The following is a 23681-nucleotide window of genomic DNA, read 5'->3' as shown; positions in this document are numbered from 1 at the left end:
AAAAGGTTGAAAAGCCCTGGACTAGATGACCTCCAAGATCCCTTCCAACTTTATTATTAATTAAATCCAAAATGAAATCCATCTGTATTTTTAGTCTATTTATAACTTTCCAAAAACAAAGTTCTATTCAACCTTTTGCTATTTATTAAAAAAACAACAACCAGTCCTTAAACTTGTACTTAAAGCTTGTTTTGCTAAGGATTGAAGATTCCTTCAGTGTTCTCAGACTTGATGTTGCCAAGATTCCTAATAGCTAAAAAGCAATTAACAAGCAATTTCCAAAGGTGATTAGAAAATAAGTACGTTAATCCAGTGTCTTTTTGATGGCTGAATGTCTATTCCCTCAACTCCCAGAACTCTAAAGCTGCCTCGGAGTACAGTCTTGCATTCTCCTTGCAAGGTGCAACCGTCTAGAAAACCTGTGGGCGATCTTAAATCTTTTCCTTATCCAGGGAGGAATTACAAAGAGCTGCACTATTGGCTCCACTTTTAGCAAAGCTGTTATCTCACAATTTTGCAACAGTAAACAGGAAGAGCTAGCTAGCTTGTCAAAGCAGCCTCTCTTTTAGGTGTTAATCCCAAAATGCAAGTCAATTACAGGATACCAGACACAGTGGTTGCTATGCAGGAACTGCAGGAAATAGTATGAAGTCCACAGGTGACTACAGAGTCTTAGTTCTTAAATCTGAGAAATAACAGTGGGTATTATGGGCACTTAAGATCAATATTTTCTCCCTTCTTCTCTGAAATGGGAAACCTAAATTGGTTACCACAGCTGATTTTTTTGTGTCTTGGATTTCAGCATCTGCAACTTTTTGGCAAGGACATCAAGAAACCCCTAAGGTTCCTATTCATTCCCAGGTGGGTGTGGAGTAATACACTCATTTTAAATAAGGAATATCAGCAGGAATGATAAATTAATATATCTATTTAGCATCTGGTTATCTGGAGCAGGTAGATAATGGTGCTGCCTGGACTTTGTGAATTCATTCTTTTTTTTCTTTTTCTTTTTTTTGCCTATGTTGAAGAAGAAACATTTGTCCAGAGTCCAAATAATAACTTAAAAGGGGTGGTTTTTTTTTCCTCTTCCACTTATAAGAATCAGTTGAAGCATATGTTTGTATTAATAAATGCTCTCAATTTTTTTTCTAGCCCAGTGAGAACTTTCGTAGCTTCCTGACTGAAATAATTTCACACAGTAATCTACCTGTGGTGATTATATGTATCCAGGAAAAGGAATTCCTATTTTTCTCGTATAATTCACTACTTGAACTGTTTTATGTAGATCAGACATGTCAAACACAAGGCCCGGGGGCCGGATCCGGCCCGCGAAGTGGTTTCATGCGGCCCCCAAAGCCATCCTGGAAAGAGTGAGGGAACGGCCCCCACTGCCTTGGCCCTGGCCCAGAGACCCTCCTCCTGCCAGAGACCCTCAGATCTGTCCCACTCCTGCCCAGGCCCCCATAGGCACCCTTGATGCCAACGATGTAGAGCTGGCCACGCCCACCCAGTAGGCCATATGCACTCTAGCCACGCCCACCCAGTAGGCCACGCCCACCCAGGCCATACCCACCCAGCCCCCTGAGGGCAACCGCAATGCTGATGCGGCCCTCAATGAAATTGAGTTTGACACCCCTGATGTAGATGAAGATTTACTGCTGTGTATGTTTATTTAGGATGCACAGCTCTGTGGATTAGTGGGCAGAAAGGTGCTTTGGAATGATAGGTACTCACATTAAGCCAGCACCTGCATCAAGCCAGTACCCAAGCAGCTACAGGTGTGGACAAAGGTGCACTAGGTTTAAAGCTGCAGACCCATTCACTGTTTTGCTTGTGAATGCGCAATACTATACAGCCCTTCAGTTTATGGTCTTGAAGTACTTACGTTGCTTATAAAAAGGTATCATAGCACTTGGTACCCAAGACGCCACAGCCAACTTCCCTTTATTAAAACCCGTGAAATGAGTAAAGAACTTTGTGCAAGTTTTCAGATTTTCCAGAAACCTTTATGAAATTGGTAATTGATAAAGCTGAATGGAGAAGGACGCATATCTTTTAAAAAGTACGCTGGCTATTTAAAGCTATGACATTCTTCATTCTTTCTTAGGCTCTGATCTCGGAGCCCCATCTCCTGAGCTCAGCTAATAATGCTGACTATGAAAAAAGAATGGCAGGAGTGCAGGTGCAGTTCCGAGAGACCCTGGAAACCTATCAGGCTGAGCTTCTGAGTGCCCAGACTCGCCTCACTGAGCTTGAAATTCAGGTAAGGGCATTGTGCAAATAACAGAGTAAGAGACTTGAAGGGACCTTGGAGGTTTTCTACCAACCCTCTCCTCAAGCAGAAAACCCTATACCATTTCAGACAAATTGTTGTCCAGTCTCTTCTTAAAAACTTCCAGTGTTGGAGCATTCACAACTTCTGGAGGCAGGTTGTTCCACTGATTAATTGTTCTGACTGTCAGGAAATTTCTCCTTAGTTCTATTTTATTTGGTTTGATAAAGGACTAGACCTATAATTGAGAAGCTCTTCCAATAGTTAAGAGTAATAGAGAGCAAGGACAGGACTCTCATGCACACATACCACATTCTTCCTACAACCAGACTTCCATTCTCACGTATGCCTCCATAACCATAATGCTATGCATGGTCACAACTACGTAAAGGTAAAGGTTCCCCCGCACATGCGTGCTAGTCGTTTCCGACTCTAGGGGTCGGTGCTCATCTTTGTTTCAAAGCCAAAGAGCCAGCGCTTCTCCGAAGAAGTCTCCGTGGTCATGTGGCCGGCATGACTAGACGCCAAAGGCGCACAGAACGCTGTTACCTTCCCACCATAGTGGTCCCTATTTTTCTACTTGCATTTTTACGTGCTTTTGAACTGCTAGGTTGGCAGAAGCTGGGACGAGTAACATGCGCTCACTCTGTTACTTGGCACTCGGGATTCGACCTGCCAAACTGCCGACCTTCTGATCGACAAGCTTAGCGTCCTCTTTTTTCAAGTATCTACGCATATACATATCTCACACTTGTCTGCAAGAAGAGATTTTAATTACATCCCTTAGAATGATATGGTAGGGAAATGTCTATGGAGATTCTCAGTCATCCAGGTCATAGTTATCCTAATGGTGCTTTTCCACGAGGCAACTGGACTGTCTTATTTTTCTTTCAAGACGTTTCACTTCTCATCCAAGAAGCTTCTTCAGCTCTAACTGGATGTGGGGAATGAATGGAAGGATTTATACTCCTTGCAGACAGCTGGTCATTTGCATTCTTTTAGAGAATTGTTGAGGCCACCTGGAGGTTTATTTATGTCATCAGGGTCACCTGAGTAGTGCAAATGGGTGTGGAGCCTTCTTTGAACTGCTGAAAGGACTGTGTTGTAAACTGGGATAGATGATGTTGTATCCCTTTTGAGAGAGGGCTGTTCAGTTTTGACATAGATGGCCTCTTTGACCCCTCTTTCAAACCCACAGTCCTCTGTCCAAAATGTGGGCTTTGCTGTCTTCGAAAGAGTGGCCTTTATCTTTTAAATGAGAACAAACACATGAGGACAAGCAGTCCATCTACATTTAAAAGACAAAGGCCACTCTTTCGAAAAGTGGAAAGTCCACATTTTGGACAGAAAGGACCGCTGGTTTGAAAGAGGGGTCAAAGAGGCCATTTATGTCAAAATTGAACAGCCCTCTGTCAACAGAGGAGGGATATGACATCATCCATCTCCAGTCCACAACACAGTCCTTTCAGCAGTTCCAAAATGGCTCCACACCCATGTTTATTTATTTATTTATTTATTTCGATTTATATACTTCCCTTTTCCCGAGGGACTCAGGGCGGTTTACAGGGCAAATTAAAACAGTACAATATATACAGGTTAAAATAAAATTAAATAGTGGTCTGTCAGCTGCCAGCAGAGGTAGCAGCAGAGTCAGACGAGGAGAGGGAGCGGGAGGGGGAGCCTGGGTCAACTTCGGAGCCTTTGGAAGGCTCTGAAAAGGAATCAGAATCAGAGGCAGATGCAGAGCCGGGGCCCTCTGTCTGCTCCCAGGCATAGAGGCAGTTGTCTTTGGGGCCTGAGCTGAGTGAAGGGGAGGAAGAGATGGGGCCCGTCCCAGATGCGCACACACATAGAGAGGAGAAGAGAGAAACGGAAGGCAAGTTGGCTTTCAGGAAAAAGAAGAAGTAGACGCTAGCCAGCCTCTCCCTGGCTGGGAAATAAATAGTAGGGGTTTGGGAGTGGATGAGAAGTGAAATGTCTCCAAAGAAAAACAAGAAAGTTCACTTGCCTCATGAAAAAGCACCTTCGGGATTAGGTAGGGAACAGGTTTTGCCGCCTCCTCTTTTCACAGTTCTTATCAAGAATATGTTATACTACAATTGTGTTTATTCCACATTGTGACCTTCCTTCCTTCCTTCCTTCCTTCCTTCCTTCCTTCCTTCCTTCCTTCCTTCCTTCCTTCCTTCCTTCCTTCCTTCTTTCCCTTTAAAAATAACTTTATTTAAAAAAAACATTTCAGGTAAGGCGACTTGAACTGGAGAAGAATCAGCACAAACTCTTGCTGGAAAGTCTGCAACAGAGTCACCAGGAGGACTTGGAACTTATTGAGAATGCACACAGGTAGAAATAGGGGAACCACTGGAGGTTCCGGTTTCAGACCAGGTTACAGCACAGAAATGGCATTGGTTGCACTGGTAGATGATCACTGGCGGACCCGGAACAGGGGTTGCTCCTCTGTCCTGGTCCTACTTGACCTCTCAGCGGCTTTTGATACCATCGACCATGGTATCCTGCTGCGATGGCTCGAGGCGTTGGGAGTGGGAGGCACTGTTTTACGGTGGTTCTCCTACCTCTTCGGCCGTTCATAGTGGCAGGGGGGGCAGAGATCTACCCCGAGGCCCCTTTCTTGTGGGGTACCCCAGGGGTCGGTTCTCTCCCCCCTCCTTTTTAACATCTATATGAAGCCGCTGGGTGAGATCATCCGTGGCTTTGGGGTGAGATATCACCAATATGCCGATGATACCCAGTTGTTTATCTCCACCCTGAGCCAACCCAGTGATGCCCTTGACGTGATGTCCCAGTGCCTGGAGGCAGTGCGGGTCTGGATGGGAAGGAACAGGCTCAGGCTAAACTCCTCCAAGACCGAGTGGCTGTGGATACCGGCATCTCATATTGTCCAACATGTTCCATCTCTTTTGATGGGGGGGAGCTATTGCCCTCCTCAGAAAGGGCCTGCAACTTGGGTGTCCTCCTGGATTCACGGCTTAATTTGGAGGATCATCTAACTGCTGTGACCAGGGGGGGCCTTTGCACAGGTTCGCCTGGTGCGCCAGTTGTGCCCCTTTTTGGACCGAAATGCCCTATGCACGGTCACCCACGCCCTTGTCACTTCTCGCCTGGATTACTGCAATGCTCTCTACATTGGGCTGCCCTTGAAGTGCACCCGGAGGCTTCAACTGGTGCAAAATGTGGCCGCGTGGGTGCTTATCGAGATACTCCCATGTTACACCACTCCTGCGCGAGCTGCATTGGCTTCCAGTTGCCCTCCGGGTGCGATTCAAGGTGCTGGCAATTACCTTTAAAGCCCTACATGGCTTAGGCCCGGGGTACTTGCGAGACCACCTGCTGCCAATGTCAGCCTCCCATCGCCCGGTTCGCTCCCACAGAGTCGGCCTCCTCAGGGTTCCGTCAGCCAGGCAATGCCGGCTGGCAACCCCCAGGGGGAGAGCTTTCTCTGTGGGCGCGCCGACCATCTGGAATGAACTGCCTCCGGAACTGCAGACGGCCCCTGATCTTCGATCCTTCTGCCGTGACCTCAAGACATGGCTGTTCCAACAAGCAGGCCTGGACTGATCATGGTTTTTAAATTTGGTTTTTATCGGCTTAAATTGTCCTTTATTTCTTTGTTTTGTTTAATTCTTTTTTAATCTTTGTATTCTATGTTTTTTAGTTTTTTATTGTTGTGAGCCGCCCTGAGTCCTTAGGGAGAAGGGCGGCATGTTTTTTTTAATCCCATTTATATCCCGCCCTTCTCCGAAGACTCAGGGCGGCTTACAATCTAAGCACAAAATAATAATAATAATAATAATAATACTCTGAATTTCAGTATTATCTGACTCGGCTAAGGTTATATTGATCTGGATTCCTGCTTCCAAATTCTCAGGGGTATTTAGGGAATTCTGTCTGCGTCTTATTTCCTAGGATCAGGGTTCTTTATTGAAATGCTTTAATTATATCCTTTCATTGTTGTTTCCAAACAGCATGGGTATTTTGGAGCAAGTGGAAAAGCTAACATGAAAATTTGTAAAACTACAGCATTAAGAGAGAAACAGCAGCAGATAAAATATACATAAAATATACATAAAAAGTTATTTCTTTTACTCTCTTTATCTTCATTTTCCAACCTGGTACCATCTTAATCTATTCAGGCTCAATTCCTGAAATTTTCTGCTAGCTTAGGCAAAGAAATTGTGGTTTACATATGTTTAGATAATACCACTTTTGGGAAGGGCAAGGGAAACACAAATGTAAACTAACATGAAGAGCACAGTTTTCAAAAATGAAACCAGCTCCTAGATCATACCAGCTGCTTTTACCTGTAGATATGATAATCAGAAAATATTCCCGGCTGCCCAAAAAATATGTTGCATTCTTCCCCTCTCCCCAACTCTGCCAACTGGGGAGCTAGGAACCGTGTGAAGGTGGTTGAGGACTCGTATCGTCAGCGTGAGGATCGTCTCCGGCAAGAAAATCAAGAGTTGGCTGCACAATATCTGTCTCGCTGTCAGGGCGCAGAGCAGGCGAAATCAGAGATGTTAGCCCAGCATCAGCGTCGACTGACCGAGCTAGAGCAGGAAAAGGCCAAGGAAATTGATCGCCTACAGGAGCTTCAGCGGTAACATTGTGGGGAAGTTGATGAAAGAAATTTTCTTAGACTTTGAAACTGATGGTGCTTTTCAGAAGCATAAGTCAAACATGTAAGCTTGTTTTGTTTGACAGATCTGAAGCCGACTCTCCACAGATGTAGGCAAGCTTTGTGTACATACTGAAATAAATTGAGAAACAATGTTTTCTTTTTTTTATGGCCCTTTTGACTTTTGCAGTATGTCCATCCTGGAAATGCGCAAGGATCATGGAGAGCAATTACAACGGTTGAAACAACTGAAGACTCAGGAGATTGATGCAGTGACCAGTGCCACTTCTTACACCAGGTAGCAGGAGCTAATTGCCCTAAAGAATTAGAGCATTGGAACTTTTATTCAGTAGTAAGCAGCATAAATAGCTGTACTGAGTAGTCAAAGCACATTTGGTAAGCAGAATCAACTCCACAGTTCGCTTCTCTGGTTTACAGTGCTGCTATGAAAGAAAAAGGATGAGGTGTGCCCATAGCTCCATCCACGGACATGTGCAGTCCATATTAGAGGTCTGAGCAAAATACTAGAGTTTTAAGGCTGTATTAAAAGGGATTCAAATTAATAGTCTGGCAACAATGGCCAGAAATGCCATATGGGCAACTTGGATACAGAAAACTGCAGATAGATGAATCACTAAAATGCAGAGGCCTACAGCTCAAAAATAGAGTCATGTATGAGTCCAGGTCACCAGTAGGGATTTGGTCCATATCCAGTGGAATAAAATAATGTATACATCTTATTAATGTTGAAGGTAACTTTAGATTTCCATCTTTTGTTATAAGAAGTCAGTAAAAAAAACATGGAAATGATTGTCTGGTTGTCTCTTGCAGGTCTTTGAATGGCATTATAGACCAAATGGAGAAGTTCTCCAGCAACCTGAATGATCTTGCCAGTAAGGTGGAAGCCACTCACCATACTACCAACCAAGGTCTTGAGATGGGAGCTCGCCAAAGAGATGAACGGCTTAGAGGTATGTGCCTTTTGATGCTTGGGACCCACATACAACTTGCTCTAGAATAAAACCTGTTCTTGGACAGCCTACTTCCATCATGTAATTGCAATACAAAAGAAAATATTTATTGTCTGTATTGTAGATAAATGATGGATTTTTGAATGTCATAGACTAGGTTATAGTGTTTTAATATGCCATTACTTAGTTGTAAATAGTTTTAAATTTAAGCAGGAAATGGAGCAGCAGAATATAAATCACCAAATGGTGCAGTAAATTCATGGTGCAGTAATTACAGAGCGCAGTAAATTCAGTTCACATTACTAAAAATCTAATCTATATAATGCATAAACAAACCCAAATTTTGGGTGTGGTGCCAATCCATATATTAAATTGTAGTTTTAAGAGTCGTGTCCAGTCTGAGTTGAAACTTGTGTCAGATTTGCTTTTAAGCTATCAAGTTATTCCAAACACTGAAGAATCTTTCCACATCTTGGTCATCCATTCTTCTTTTGAAGGGATGAGGCCACCTTTTTAGTAAGATGACATCACTGCAAGGGGAATAAAGCTCCATTCCCCAAGCCCGATTTCTATCAGCTGGGGGGGGTCCAATAGGACCGAAAGTTGTCCCGTAGAGGCGACTGGCCAAAGCGCGAAACTTTGTAGATTGCGGGCCAGCAGTAGCTGACTCGCTTGATCCAAAGTAGCTCTCGGGATCGGCAGCAAAAAAGGCTGACTGCACCCATGTGGTCAGCCAGAAGCAGCTGCTCGTTGGAGACAACGAATACTAACAAGCGGAAAGCAAAACAGCTGATCCGGGTGAGAGTACTCTCCTTACCTTTCTACAAGCAAAAAATACTGCTTCTGGAAAAAAGCACTCAAAAGCAAGAAATCCACAAGCTTTAGGGAGGGGGGGATTTTTTGCTCTACCCCTCCCTCCTGGACTATAAGCGGCGGTTTAAGCTTTGGGGAAATTAAAACTGACTTAATATTGTGAAGTTAATTGAGGGGAAAAAAGAAGGATAATTTGGGAAACTTGCATTTATAAACCTTTTTTTTTTAAATTATTCCTTGTTTGGAAACCATTGCATTTTAACTTTTTAAAGTTTGGTGGGAATGGACTTCTGGTGCCATCTAGTGGCAAAATGAAGAACTACATTTAACCTTTTTAAAAAAAATCTTACTAAGTTGTTTTGACTGGAGTAGCGTAGGGGTATTATGGGTTAAGAAGGTTGGGGTAGGGTAGGGTAGGGTAGGATAAGGGCTATTCTCTAGAAATGCCTCATGTTTTGTCTAGCCTCCACAGATGATCGTGACAACTTTTTTGAAAATCAGTGCAGATGTCTTACTTCAAAAATTGGGCAATTTTGAGTTTGATCCAAAAAAAAAAAGTTCTGCCTACTACCCCCTGTGGCTGAAAAATGGTACTACTTCTTTCCTTGTCCTAATCTGACAGTTTTGCAAGACTCTTTGAACCGGCAGCAGAGAGACATGGAAGGTGAACGAGGCCGGCTACAAGAGGTTATTTCTAAGATGGAGGCCAGGCTAAACGAGCAAACCCGGCTTTTGGAACAGGTGAGCTGGTGCTAAACCGACTCATGGTTGGTATCGGTGGTGAGAATGTGAGAATTGAGTTGGAAGAGAGAGAAAAAGGGGATGTATATTTTCATTCCCCAAATAACATATGCATTGAAGGAAACTTTTAGGACTGCTCAGACTTAGCATTTCAATTTTTTTAATATTTACTGTGACAGAGATCTTAATGGGTTTCCATATTGACTAGTTGCCATATCTGGTCACTGTCCCTTCAAGATAAGAGTCAGAATGGAATTAGGTAAAGTGAAATTTCTCTCTAAGGACTGGCAGGTCTCTTCCCCTCAGTCAGGGAATCTGAATACTTCCTGGGAAGATCAATATAGGGAAAGGATAGATGACGTGCAGCTACGTTTGTGTATTGGGAACACTGGTGTTTGCAGATCTGCCCAGACTGTGCAAGCTAATGTTACTCTTGACCAAGAGAACATTGATAAGGAAGGTTATCTTCTTAGTATTAAGGTCAAGGTTTTTTTATTATTAATATTATTACAGGTCATCAAGTTGTTTTCGACTCCTAACATCCATATAAACAGATTTTCTCAATTGCACATGCTGGGTTTAAACAGTATATCTTGCAGTTTTAAATGGTGTTTCCAGTAGCAGAATAAATTTAGACTGGAGCTAATTCAGAACAATTAATTAGACACATAGGAAATGTTTCTCTTTTGGATAAGTACTGCCTCTGTGACACAGAAGGGCTTCAAAAGGAAATCCCAGTTGGGTTTGGGGTGACTTAGCCTAATTGTGCTTGCCTTTCCTACTTGTTTCACAAGCTATCTTGCTTGGAGGTGGATTAAGCCTTTCAGGAGCTGATGAGTGTCTTCTTCTGCCTTAGGAACGTTGGAGGGTCACCACTGAACAAGCCAAAGTGGAATCTTTGCAGCACTCACTCGAGGAACAGAGAAGAGTCATGACCCAGCAACTAACCATGGAGAGGGAAGAGTTAGAGAGGGCAAAGGTTAGAAGTGCTCGTGTTGTTTGAGTGATTAATGAGCATGTGGTGAAGTGAGGACTAAATGCAACTGGGTATATGCCATTTACTGAATTATACTAAAAGGAGGAATCTGATGATCTCATCTACTTTTTATTCTCCTATACAGTTGCAAAGAAAAGTATGTGAACCCTTTGGGATTATGTGGAGTTTTGCATGAATTGGCCATAAAATGCGCTCTAAACGTCATGTAAGTCACAACAATAGAAAAACACCGTCTGCTTAAAATAATACTACACAAACATTAGCTGTTATCATGTTTTAATTGAACATAAGATGGAAACATTCACAGTGCAGGGTGGAAAAAGTATGTGAACCCCTAGCCTAATGACTTCTCCAAGAGCTAATTGGAGCCAGGAGTGAGCCAACCTTGACGCCAACCAGTGTGATGATATTGGATGTGTTGCTGACAGCTGTCCTGCCCTTTAAAAACACACACCTGTTTTGGGTTTACTGGTCTCAAGAAGCACTGTCTGATGTGAACCATGCCTCGCAGAAAAGAGCTCTCAGAAGACCTACAATCAAGAATTGTTGATTTGCATGAAGCTGGAAAGGGTTACAAAAGTATCTCCAAAAGCCTTGATGTTCATGTGTGCACGGTAAGACAGACTGTCTACAAATGGAGAAAGTTTAGCACTGTTGCTACTCTCCCTAGGCGTGGTCGTCCTGTAAAAATGACTGCAAGAGCACAGCGCATAATGCTTAATGAGGTAAAGAAGAATCCTAGAGTGTCAGCTAAAGACCTACAGAAATCTCTGGCACATGCTAACATTTTTGTTGACACATCTACAATAAGGAAAACATTAAACAAGAATGGAATACATGGGAGGACACCACGGAGGAAGCCATTGCTGTCCAAAAAAAAATATTGCAGCACGTTTGAAGTTTGCAAAAGAGAACCTGGATGTTCCACAGCACTACTGGCAAAATATACTGTGGACAGATGAAACCAAAATTGAGTTGTTTGGGAAAAACACACAACACTATGTGTGGAGAAAAAAAGGCACAGCACACCAACATCAAAACCTTATCCCCACTGTAAAACATGGCGGAGGGAGCATCATGGTTTGGGGCTGCTTTGCTGCCTCAGGGCCTGGACGGATTGTTGTCATTGATGGGAAAATGAATTCCAGAGTTTATCAGGACATTTTGCAGGAAAACGTACGACCATCTGTCCGCCAACTGAAGCTCCGCAGAGGATGGGTGATGCAACAGGACAATGACCCACAGCATACAAGTAATTCAACAAAATAATGGCTTCAACAGAACAGAATAGGCCTTCTGGAGTGGCCCAGTTAGAGTCCTGACCTCAACCCGATTGAAATGCTGTGGCATGACCTTAAGAGAGCGATTCACACCAGACATCCCAAGAATATTGCTACACTGAAACAGTTTTGTGCAGAGGAGTGGTCCAAAATTACTCCAGATCGTTGTGCAGGTCTGATCTGCAACTACAGGAAACGTTTGGTTGAGGTTATTGCTGCCAAAGGAGGGTCAACCTGTTATTAAGTCCAAAGGTTCACATACTTTTTTCACCCTGCACTGTTAATGTTTCCATCTTATGTTCAATTAAAACATGACAACAGCTAATGTTTGTGTAGTATTATTTTAAGCAGACTGTGTTTTTCTATTATTGTGACTTACATGACGTTTAGAGCGCATTTTATGGTCAATTCATGCAAAACTCCACGTAATCCCAAAGAGTTCACATACTTTTTCTTGCAACTGTATTTTCCTCACTGCTTTTCTGATTTTTTCTTAATTGCTTTTACTGCATAAGGAAAAACTGACTAATTCTACAATAACTTTTATAATGCTTTATAATACTAGAATCCATCCATCTGTAACCATATTGTAAACACATATATTCTGTACAGGAACTCAAAAGAGCAATAGCTATGTTTCCATGTACTTCCATTTATATTTTAGCTATTCCTCCACTTATAAGAGACATTTTATAATGGAAGCAGAGAAGATTTCAAATAGAATTCTTATTCTGTTTCAAGGACAAAAAAGTACTTTGCTTTCAAAGGCACTATGAGGAAAAATTCAAGATATATCAACTAAACCAAGTAAAGCAGTGGTGTCAAACTGCCGGCCCATGGGTCGGATGCGCCATGCAAAAGCCGCGCCCATCCCATTGCCGGCAATGGCAAAACCGTCCTGATACTTTGCGGGATATCACGTGACATCGCGAGTTTGACATGTCTGAAGAAGACCAACAATCTTTTTAAAGTGGCTATAACAAGCCTATGGTGAGCTGCCCATGGGAAGAGGGGGTTGATTTATTCTCCATAGCACCTTAGGTCAGGATAAGAAGCAATGGGAGAAAGCTAATCAGAGGGAGATCCAATGTGGAAATTAGGATAAATTTGCTGACAGTGAGAACTATTAGTTAGTGAAATGGCTTGCTTCCTGCAATAATGCTCCATTGCTGGGGGGTTTTGGAAAAACTTTGGACAACCATTTGTCCAGAATGGAATAACGACTTCTGCCTTTCAGCAGGGGGTTGGACTAGAACAGCAGCCTCCAACCTTTTGGGCACCCGGGACTGGTTCCATGGAGAGAGGCTTTTCCACAGACCAGAAGGGGCGTGGTTTTGTGTGCTGCCTGCATCCCAGATGAGGCCCTGCTTGTTTGCACAGCCCAGTTTCTGGCATGCCGCAGCCCGGTTTTCGGTCCATGCACCGGGGGTTGGGGACCCCTGGAGTAGAAGGTCCATCCAGCCTTATGATTCTATGATGTTTGCTTTGATTTTCCTTTTAGTGCTGTCAAAACAACACTGATTTCCTTGTCTTCCTGTTCCTTGTTCCCAGAATGCTTTGCTTGAGGAACAGAAAGCAGTCATGCAGAAATGTGCCGAGGAGCGCCGTAAACTGGCGGCAGAATGGTCAGAGCTGCACATCCAACAGAGGCTGAGCAAAGAACGCTCAGAGCGGGAGGTTGACCGGGCTCTGCAAATTGACTCCCAGAGAGAAGGGGCCATCATGAGCCTAGCAAAGGTAAAGGGCTAGAGTCTTGGTTCTTTTAGTTCTTGGCTGTCTTTTTACTGGGCAATCTGGGAAGAGTCTAGAAGAATATCTGGTCACTGAACCAGTGGTTAGATTGCAGTTATAACCATTTATGATTTGTATTGACATGGAAATGGAAACAAAGGGTTAAGTAAAAAGGTCAATTCTCAAAAAAGACCTTTTCTTATATGATGTAGGTCAGGGATAGGCAACCTTGGCTCTTTTATGACTCGTGGACTTCAACTCCCAGAATTCCTGAGTCAGCCATGCTGACTCAGGAATTCTGGGAGTTGAAGTCCACGAGTCATAAAAGAGCCAAGGTTGCCTACCCCTGATATACAGTAGGTGAATTAAATATAGAATTAAAAACAGAAATATAAAATAGCAAATCTGTAAGACTACTTTTCCCCCTCCTCCTCTTAGGAACAAGCAGACCTGAAGATCAAATCCAGTGAGTTGAGGACCAGGGAGGAGCAGCTGGTGAGGGATCGAGAGCTTCTAGAGCAGGAGAAGCAGGAGCTGAGACTGGAGAAGGAAAGAGTTAATGCTGCAGCTTTGCATGTCAAACAGAGGGCAGACGAAATCAATAGCATGAGCAAGGTAGAGAAACTGCCTTTCTACATCTGCTATTCAAGGTAGAAAAGCTGATATAACTGAATAAAGTCTAGACTAGATATCCTGGAAATTTCATATCCTGGCACTTCTGGATGGTATCAGATAAAAGAAGGCTGGACTGTGTCACAGAAGCCAAAAAAAGCCCTTGGGCAGCAGAAAGTCTTTAAAGAATATGTAACATGCTCCTCCGGTCACAACTTGCCGCCGGTTTCTTACATTCCAGCTCCATTTTTAAAAATAATTTGTAGACTAATACATAATAGAGCCTTGGTGGAGCAGTGGGCTGATGCCTCCTTAAGTAACACCAGCTGCCTGCAATTAGTGCAGGTTCGCATCCCACCAGGCTCAAGGTTGACTCAGCCTTCCATCCTTCCGAGGTAGGTAAAATGAGGACCCAGATTGTTGGGGGCAATTAAGCTGACTTTGTAATAATGCCGCTTGGGGTGGGTGTGAAAGCCCTAATAAGCAGGCATATACATAGAATGAAGGCTACTGCTAAGCTTGTAAGCCGCCCTGAGTCTTCGGAGAAGGGCGGGATATAAATAGAATTAAAATAAATAAATAAATAAATAAATAAATAATGGCAGGTTCATACTCAGTTAAGCAATTCTGTGTGGCTATATAGCACACACCAAACCACAAGTGATCAATTATTTAGCATACTGCGTGAATGCAATTATATCGGGTTAAATTCTAAGGCAGAAACAAGTTTTAAGACTGTAGCTGAGATCAAATCCTGAGTCTTCCTCCTTATGCCGTAAAGCTATCCTCCCACAAGTACGAAGAAGGAGAGAAAGCCCTGATGGAGGCAAAGAAGGTGGAATATGAACATCAGGCCAGACTCCAGACTTTGCAGCAGCAAATGGAACGGCTCAGACAGCAGGAGGAACATTTGCATCAGGTCATCTTTCCTAACCTAGGGAAATGTCTTGTTCCTATGTACTATGTTTTTACTATTTATTAATGTTTTTTTTAATTTTTAATTCTGCTATTATTTATCTGGTCATCTAAGAGAAGAAATTTTTAAAGTAGAGCAACCTTTATTAAGGCTTCTTTTAGATGACCAAATACTTAAAAACAATTAAAAATACAATTAGCATATTAAACCAATGTTTGAAAATAAAGGATATCCAAATATTGACATGTGTGCCTCAGAGTACAAAAATCAGATAATCTAGTTTTATTGAATGGAAATAGTTCGCGCTGTTTTAGTTTGTGTTGCATTTCAGTTGCATGGCTATATAAATTAATTTAATAAAATAATAATAAAACAGATCAGCTCGTTGTAAAATTGTAGCCTGCATGAAATCAAGATAAGCAACAGTATGCCTAGATTTAAGAGGTATATAGGCACAGTATTTTTAAAATCCTTTTCTTACTTCACAAATTAATTTGCCTCCAGTTTTAACAGGTGTGCTGTCATCAGAATGGAGTTGAGGTGTCCTCCAAATGCTTTTATTAAAAAAAATGTGTACCTGAATTATTACAAGTATATCACATAATTTACGTTCTGTGGAACTCTGAATGCTTAGAGAAGTAAGGTGAGATCAGAAGGCTTCCTCCCAAAATTAGAAGTGATGAATAGCAAACAGAAGACACCATATATACCTGGTCTCAAGTTATGATGGGTTTTAATAGTTGATACCAGCCTCTTAAACTGCCTAGAAAGTCAATAGATCATCAGCGCAAAGAGCGGTAGCTTTTAATAACTTCTAGTTCACAGTCTGAAACATAATCTCACCAAAAAGGGCTTAAGGTTTCAGAAGTATAGATGCTGCTGGTCACACTGCAGCTTTCCAAAATGGACCATCTTGCACATCTGAATAAATTGTCCTTGAGCAAGAGTGGACTCCAGAGCTCTTCCCAAATTGGAAGATTTCAGTCTATTTTGATAATCTAGGAAATTATGACAAATTTAAAAATGGTCTGCTCAGCCTGAGATGGTTGAGGTATGATACATCAGTATTTACTGCTACAATATTTTTCTTCCTTCGCAATGAGTCAGGACCGCCTCAGTTTGTCGCATCAGAGAAGGCAGCTTGAACAGCTCCGGATGGAACTTCCAAGCAACCCACGGGCATTTCATAACATGCCTCAGGTGCCATTACCAGGAACTCCTGACAAAATAATCTCCAGTGTACATTGTAAGTACCTGCAGAGCCATTTGGGGTGGGTGGGCATTCTTGGTAGGCAAAATAAAGGAAAAGGATAAAATTCCAGTCTCTGTATTTTCAAGTGCTTTAATATGTAAATGACTTTAACTGAAAGGACAGAGGGCATTAATTCATGTATTATTTAAATAGTAGATCTTGGAGCACAGATTTGAGTTTCTTCCACACAAAGTGATCCTGGCACTCCGTAACACTGGCCCTCAAAATACAGAGGAGTGTCTGACAGTAAGCTGATAGGAAAAATTTAGTTAAATGTTGCTTCATTATATTTTTTTTAAAAGTAACGAAAGAGCAAAATAAAAAGAAACAGAGTTCCACAACTTGTTTCATTGTTCCATTGCCCCTTTGATCTATACCAGGGCTTTTCAACCAGTGGTACGGGTACACCTGTGGTACATTGGCACCTGGCAAGTGGTACATGATCATCGTAGAAAAGTGGTAGCAGGGGAGGGGAATGAGCTGAACCGGTGGCAGCACTGCACAAGCCTGAGCGAGAGATGGCTGGAGCTGCAGGGCTTTTCAAGGCTCAGTGGAAGTGCCAGGATCAGCACCAGGCTCCAGCTGGAGCTCGGCGCTGATCGTGGCACTTCTGCTGAGCCCAGAAGAAGCGTCGATCAGCTAGAATGTTGCAGCATCTCCAGGGTCTTGTGATTTACATTCAGAAGCTTGGCAATTGATTCATATTTATGACGGTCACAGTGTCCCAGGGTCATGTGAAGTGACCAAAACCTGCTGCAACCACCCAGCATATAGGGGGGGAATAGAAACCAAACACCCCCCACCCCACCCCCACTGCCAATCCTCAATAGAAATGCTCACAACAATGAAAACCTCTGACAGGAGGAAGAGCGCCGCCGGCTGGGCAGGCAGGTGTCTTGCTCGGCTGTGGCTTGGGGGGCACTTTTTTCAGTGCCATTGTAACTTCGAACAGTCATTAAGCGAACTGTTGTAAGTCGAGGACTACCTGTACATCACTTTTTTCCTTTTTTTTTTTTGGTCACCAAGTTTTTGACACCTTGCTAGGCAACTGGTGGTACTCGGATGTTGCCATATCCTAAAAGTGGTACCATGGGTGAAAAGGTTGAAAAGCTCTGATCTATACAAGCATCTGGGACAGGACCGTGGTGAGAGGACGGCCCTGGACTGGCTACTAACCCCCTGCTGGTGTGAGAGACGAGCAGAGGAGATTCCTGTTTACCCAGCAATACTGCCCTTATCCATCCCAGGCTGGATCTCATGGCTAAGTGAGAGGACAGTCATGGGCTCTTGCCTGGACCGGCTCAGGTGAGAGCAGAGCCAAATCGGCAGACTACTGGATGAAGACATGTTCCGGATTAAATGTTTTACCATCTTAATTAACACTTTAACATCTTATTAACATCTGTCCCCATTTGTGAATAACGGCTTACACGGACATGATTATTATTTTATGGCTCGACTACAATACTCCAGATCGGACTTGTATGCCCTCAGGGGGGCTTTCCCCTCCTGGATACGATCAGCCTCCTTTTCCATCATTTCCCTTGATGACGGGCCCAATTGTTGGGACCCCGAGAGGTGGCTGGGCTTAACTAGGGGCCTCTGGTGGAAACGCATTAAGAGGCCCCTGATACATTTTTTAGCTGGGTATTTTAAGGGATTAGGGAAGGGAAAGGATAATAGGATGGGGAGAGAATTTTTAATTAGTACTCAGTCTGGGCCTAAGACGGGTCCCGGTGGGATAGGGTTGAGGGGAGAAGCTGCTGGTTCTGTGTGTACTGGGGTGGGGCTTCAAATCCCCACAACGATAGGTAATGGCAGCAGATGTGTGCACGGAGGGCCGTATCGACATCCGGGATCGCGCCCCCGCTGCTTGCAAGCGGTGACACGCTCCGACCCTCCGATTAGCACCCTTTTGCCCGGGGGTGAGGGTGATCAGGCCCCTGAGCTCAGGCTGGTTTACCTTAATGCCAGGTCCGTTGTCAGTAAGGCTCCCCTCATTAGAGACTTGATCGAGGAGGAATGCGCGGATCTGGCATGCATTACGGAAACCTGGTTGGGCTCAGAGGGAGGAGTCCCTCTGATTGAGTTATGCCCCCCAGGTTTCCGTGTGCTACACCAACCACGGGCTCAGGGTAGGGGCGGTGGGGTGGCGGTGGTTATCAGGGAGACTTTATGTCCGCGGGAGACCACTATTGTCCAGATTGGTGGGAGTGAGTCCCTCCTCCTGAGATGTGGTTCTCGGGTTCAGATGGGGTTGTTGCTTACATACCTGGCACCCAGCTGTGTGGCAACAGCTCTGCCCAAGCTGCTTGACACCCTCTCAGGGTTGGTGGTGGAGTTCCCCAGACTCATAGTGCTGGGTGACTTCAACCTACCTTCCCTGGGAGGGTCATCGGAGCTAGCCCGGGAGTTCATGGCCTCCATGACGACCATGGACCTGACTCAGGTAATTCAAGGCCCGACTCATATGGGGGGTCACACTCTCGATCTGGTGTTCCTGTCTGGACAATGGTTGGATGATTTGGGAGGGGGTTTACTGGTTGTTACTCCCCTGTCATGGTCCGACCATCATCTCCTACGACTGGTCTTCCGTTATGCCACCCCCCACTGCTGGGCGGCAGAACCAACTAGATGGTTCCGCCCCAGGCACCTAATGGACCCTGAACGGTTCCAGATGGCGCTTGGGTCTATACCTATCGCCCTCACTCACAGCCCAGCTGATGTCTTGGTGGATGCCTGGGAAAGGGCGGGCACTGAGGCACTCAACTGTGTTGTACCCTTGCGACCTCTGACCTGACACAGATCCCGTTGGGCTCCATGGTTTTCTGCAGAGCTCCGGGAGATGAAACGTCGGAGACGGGGTGTAGAGAGCAGTTGGAGGTCCAGCCGTTCCGAATCTGACCAATTGCAGTTAAGAACCTTTATAAGGTCTTATCTTGCTGCGATGAGGACAGCGAGGGCTAACTACTTCGCCGCCCTCATCGCATCTGCAGATAATCGCCCGGCCGACTTGTTTAGGGTGACTCGCTCCCTTCTTAACCAGGAGATGAGGGAGGATCCCTTACAGGGACGGGCCAAGGAGTTTAGTCATCATCTGACGGACAAAATTGCTCAGATCCGGGCCGGTTTGGAGTCTGACTGGGTGGAGTCTGACGTAGAGGAATCGGACGGTCTTGAGCATGTTATCTGGACTGAGTTCGATCCTGTTTCCCCTGATGATGTGGACAGGATCATGGGGAGGCTGAACTCCACCACTTGTTTGTTGCATCCGTGCCCCTCCTGGCTGGTTTATGCGGCTCGGGAGAGGACACGAGACTGGTTCCAGGCAGTAATAACTGCTTCTTTGAAGGAGGGTGTCTTCCCCGCCACCTTGAAGGAGGCGGTGGTGAGACCACTCCTCAAAAAGCCTGCCCTGGACCCAACTGTTTTAAACAACTATCGTCCAGTCTCCAACCTTCGCTTTTTGGCGAAGGTTGTTGAGAGCGTGGTGGCACATCAGCTTCCTCTGTTCCTGGAGGAAACTGATTATCTGGACCCGTACCAATTGGGTTTCAGGCCTGGGCACAGCACGGAGACAGCACTGGTCGCGCTGGTGAACGATCTCTGGCGGGCTCGGGACAGGGGTTGCTCCTCTGTCCTAGTCCTATTAGATCTCTCAGCGGCTTTCGATACCATCGACCATGGTATCCTACTGCGACGTCTCAGGGGGTTTTATTTTCAGGGATAATTTAATCTTTTAATTCTCTTTTAACTTTGTATTTTATATTGGTATGATTTTAAAATGCCCTGTAAACCGCCCTGAGTCCTTCGGGAAAGGGCAGTATATAAATCTAATAAAATCTAAAATCTAAATACCATATCTAACTTGTTTTTCTTCCCAGATTTGCCTCTTCCAGTTACTGTTCCACCTAAAGTCAACCCTGAAAACACCAGAGCTACACAAGGATTTCCAAGACCAGACCCAGCAGATTTATATGCCAAATTGGTGCTGCACAAAATTACAGCTGAACGAGTAAGATTACATTGTCCAGCTTTCAGTCTACTATGAATTGAGAATATTAACATCTGTCCTGAGGTTATAATTTTACAGTTATGCAACATTACTGTTCTCTTTACCTTTAATTTCATCTAATTTTATTTAACTCTTTTTCGGGTAAAATTATTATCTGAAGAAGAGCTCAGTGTAATTCAAAGTTTGCATGAAACTTCATGTTAAGGAAATGGGAAGGACAGTGAAATTCTGATGCCTGGTCATGAAGCTTACATGTTTTTGGTTCACTTTTGAACCTTTTCTCCATTTTCATTCCTGTTTTTGTTTTTTTCTAACAGGATCATGATTTCTTGGAAGAAGAGCAGTTCTTTTTAGAAACTTTGAAGAGAACTTCCTGTAAGACTTCCTTTCAATCAGCATGAGAGAGGATCAGTCCTAAAGATAGCTGTGCCAAGATTCACACTTACTCCAAATAAAACTGTTAACACTTTGAATGGCTGACTTGAAATCAAGCATATAAATAACTGCGAAATTCAACTTTGGCAGGAGCTACAGTTTGTCAGGGACGCGGTGGCTCAGTGGGTTAGGACACTGAGCTTGTCGATCAGAAGGCCGGCAGTTTGGCGGGTTGAAACCCGAGTGCTGCGTGACAGAGTGAGCGCCTGTTACTTGTCCCAGCTTCTGCCAACCTAGCAGTTTGAAAGCACGTGAAAATGCAAGTAGAAAAATAGGGACCACTACGGTGGGAAGGTAACGGCGTTCCATGCGCCTTTGGCGTCTAGTCATGCCAGCCACATGACCACGGACACGTCCTCGGACAAGCGCTGGCTCTTCGGCTTTGAAACGGAGTTGAGCACCGGCCCCTAGAGTCGGAAACGACTAGCACGCATGTGCAGGGGAACCTTTACCTTTACAGTTTGTAAAATAAATATTTTTAAATGTTTCCTTACACTACCGCTATTGGTAGATCAACAGTTTTGTGTTTGGCTGAAACTCTTTGAAGAATGGTCCTTCAGAGCAGTGGTCTGCCTTTGATCACATTGCATATCCCCAATGTATTTTCACATCACCTTTGTCTCTTGTAATAATTTATTTGTTTATTGCATATATATCCTGCCACAATGTGATACCTTTCAGTAGCTCACATAATGTAACACAGTGAGATTGCTCCAAAGTACTACAACTACCACTGAGAAGACTTGAGAAGCAGTGTCTCCTGGTTTCTACTCCCCTCCTATCCCAGAATCATGGGACTACAAGGATTTTCTTCGTACATGATCTAGCAGGTCAGGCTGATTCAGGTTGGAGTAGGCAATCCAGAGTGTAGAGACGTATGGAGTTTAACCGTGAAGGAGCACTGCAAGAACCTTTATTTAAATATTTAGCCCCAGGAAAGAAGACAGTCTCAGAAAGAACTGCAGGATAACTCTGACTTGATTCTCTTTACTATTAGACAAATTAGTGGGAAACTCAAGCTTTTGACATTCTGTTGTTATACCCTGCAACAAAAGAATTCTAATAGTCCTTGTGATGTCTTTCCTCATCTGCCCTATCTTGAGGGACTGACATCCATCTTCAAAACTTCTCCACACATTCAGAGAAACATCAAACTTTGCCTTGGATTGTGGGATGGCATTCTCAGGACACCCCTTTATCTGCAGAACAACTTACTGAAGCCTTATTACAACCAATAAAGGAGAATATTTGAGCTCAGGGTTGAAATGAGAGGTCCTTGGTGTTCTCTGAGTTGGTTGTTTTCTTACAAACATTTCATTACCCACTCTGATGATGTTACCTAGTTTAGGTAATGAAATTTCTGCAAGAAAACAACCAAGCTCAGAGAGCACCAAGCACTATTACAACATTAATAAGGGGATATACAAATATCTCTGAATGATGCCACGGTTCAGTTGGCATATTTAATTAAATAAATAAATAAATAAATAAATATTCGTGACAATGCTTACTTCAATCAAAAGCAGTTCAGCCCAACTAATATTTCTTCACTCATAGGAGTTTGCTGATGCTGAGAAGCCTGGAAAGTTTACGGAAGATCAACCAGCAGAATTTCCTGTAGATCATTCCAGGGTGACCTTTGTTCCAAGTCTCCTGAAATAAAGAGCTGTGTGTCTCATTGAAGGCTGTGATACTTTGCTGGATAATTACCGGAACTTCCTGCAAAGATTGACTTGCATCTCACAATCTGATTAGGAGAGCAATAGCAAATGAAGAGATGCACAAACTGAAGTAGAGCAAGTGCTGACTTCATGAATCTACATTGGATTTTTAACTGTATGCCAGATATGAGGGATGGACTGATCTTGCTATGCCCAGTTTCAAGAAGCATTTGCTGATGAACTGAATGATGAATTATTGAGACAAGACATGCAAGAACTGTTCTTATGTGTATCAATCAGTGGGTGATTATGGGAGTTGAGGTGTGGGGAAAATAAGGGAGGAGGAATTTACCATTTCTCTTCACCCCTACTCCACCTTATTATGGCCTCCTTGGGCGTCAAGATTGAAGAACCATGCAAATAGGAATAGTAAATAGTCTGCATCAAAGAAACAGAGGAGATTTTGGTTTGTGTTTCTGTGGTAGAACCTCAGGACACCTCAGGAACCATAGGCCATATAGCAAGCAAGTGCCCAAATCACTCCAGAGCATCTTATTCAGGAAACTGCCATTCTCAAGAGATTGATGGGGGTCCTCAAACAATTAAAAATTGCTGAGGCATCTGAGAAAAGGGAGATGCTTTTATCACACTTTCAGGCACAGAAATAAAAATTCCTGTTTGCTGAGATTTGGGCTCAATTGTTTAAATAGCTGAGACATTCCTTAGCAACCATATAGAATTATTTGCACTTAATGATGTTGCAGCTTTTTTCATCTGCCTGGGCGTTGATTAAAAACTCATTATCCAAATGTCTCCTGGGAACAACAATTTCTGTAGCATTTCAAAAATTCTCTCTCTCTCTCACTCTCCAGCACAAAACTTTTAATTGCCCCTCCCCACCCCACCCCCAGAAAAACACAGAATATTCCGATGTTTTTGCAGAGGAAGAAGCAGCTGCATTTCCCTCATCATACTACAATCTGAAGAATTCACCCTTCCTCCTCACTTGCATCTGCGTCCTTTATTTTTTGTCACAAAAAAAAAAAATATTTGAGACCTGCTCTTGATTTTACATAAGGTGACCAATCGTCCTCCTTTAGGGAGGACAGTCCTTTTGTAAGTTCTGTCCTCTCTCAAAAAGTGTCCTCCTACATGTCCTCCTTTTCGATATTTGAAGACTAATCTGTAAATCCCCTTCATGGATTACTGCCTTGTCATGGCGAAGGGGCTTGCGTAATTCAATGAAGCAATGAGCTATGCCGTGCAGGGCCACCCAAGATGGAAAGGTCATAGCAGAGAGTTCTGACAAAACGTGATCCACTGGAGAAGGAAATGGCAACCCACTCCAGTAT

The 23681-nt window shown here is 43.7% G+C and overlaps 1 protein-coding gene across 2 annotated transcripts in view; it reads left to right on the top strand.

The window, feature by feature from the left end:
• FBF1 (Fas binding factor 1) overlaps nt 1-22206 on the top strand; it is a 37181-nt gene extending 14975 nt beyond the window's left edge. The window contains exons 13-27 of one of the 2 annotated variants that reach the window (XM_081320410.1): nt 803-861; nt 2108-2263; nt 4512-4612; nt 6681-6887; nt 7096-7203; nt 7737-7876; nt 9312-9430; nt 10287-10409; nt 13259-13444; nt 13877-14053; nt 14832-14969; nt 16074-16212; nt 20103-20233; nt 20551-20608; nt 21350-22206. In XM_081320410.1, the coding sequence (XP_081176536.1) occupies nt 803-861; nt 2108-2263; nt 4512-4612; nt 6681-6887; nt 7096-7203; nt 7737-7876; nt 9312-9430; nt 10287-10409; nt 13259-13444; nt 13877-14053; nt 14832-14969; nt 16074-16212; nt 20103-20233; nt 20551-20608; nt 21350-21366 (1859 nt within the window). In that variant the 3' untranslated portion in view covers nt 21367-22206. Of the gene's footprint in view, nt 1-802; nt 862-2107; nt 2264-4511; nt 4613-6680; nt 6888-7095; nt 7204-7736; nt 7877-9311; nt 9431-10286; nt 10410-13258; nt 13445-13876; nt 14054-14831; nt 14970-16073; nt 16213-20102; nt 20234-20550; nt 21156-21349 lie in introns of those variants that run through there. The other variant, XM_081320409.1, reaches the window with a different exon arrangement.
• The last annotated feature ends 1475 nt before the right edge of the window (nt 22207-23681 follow it).

The sequence above is a fragment of the Vipera berus genome (genome assembly GCF_964194415.1).
Source record: "Vipera berus genome assembly, chromosome: 2".
NCBI lineage: Eukaryota > Metazoa > Chordata > Lepidosauria > Squamata > Viperidae > Vipera > Vipera berus.
This window is presented reverse-complemented; position numbering and strand designations above follow the sequence as displayed.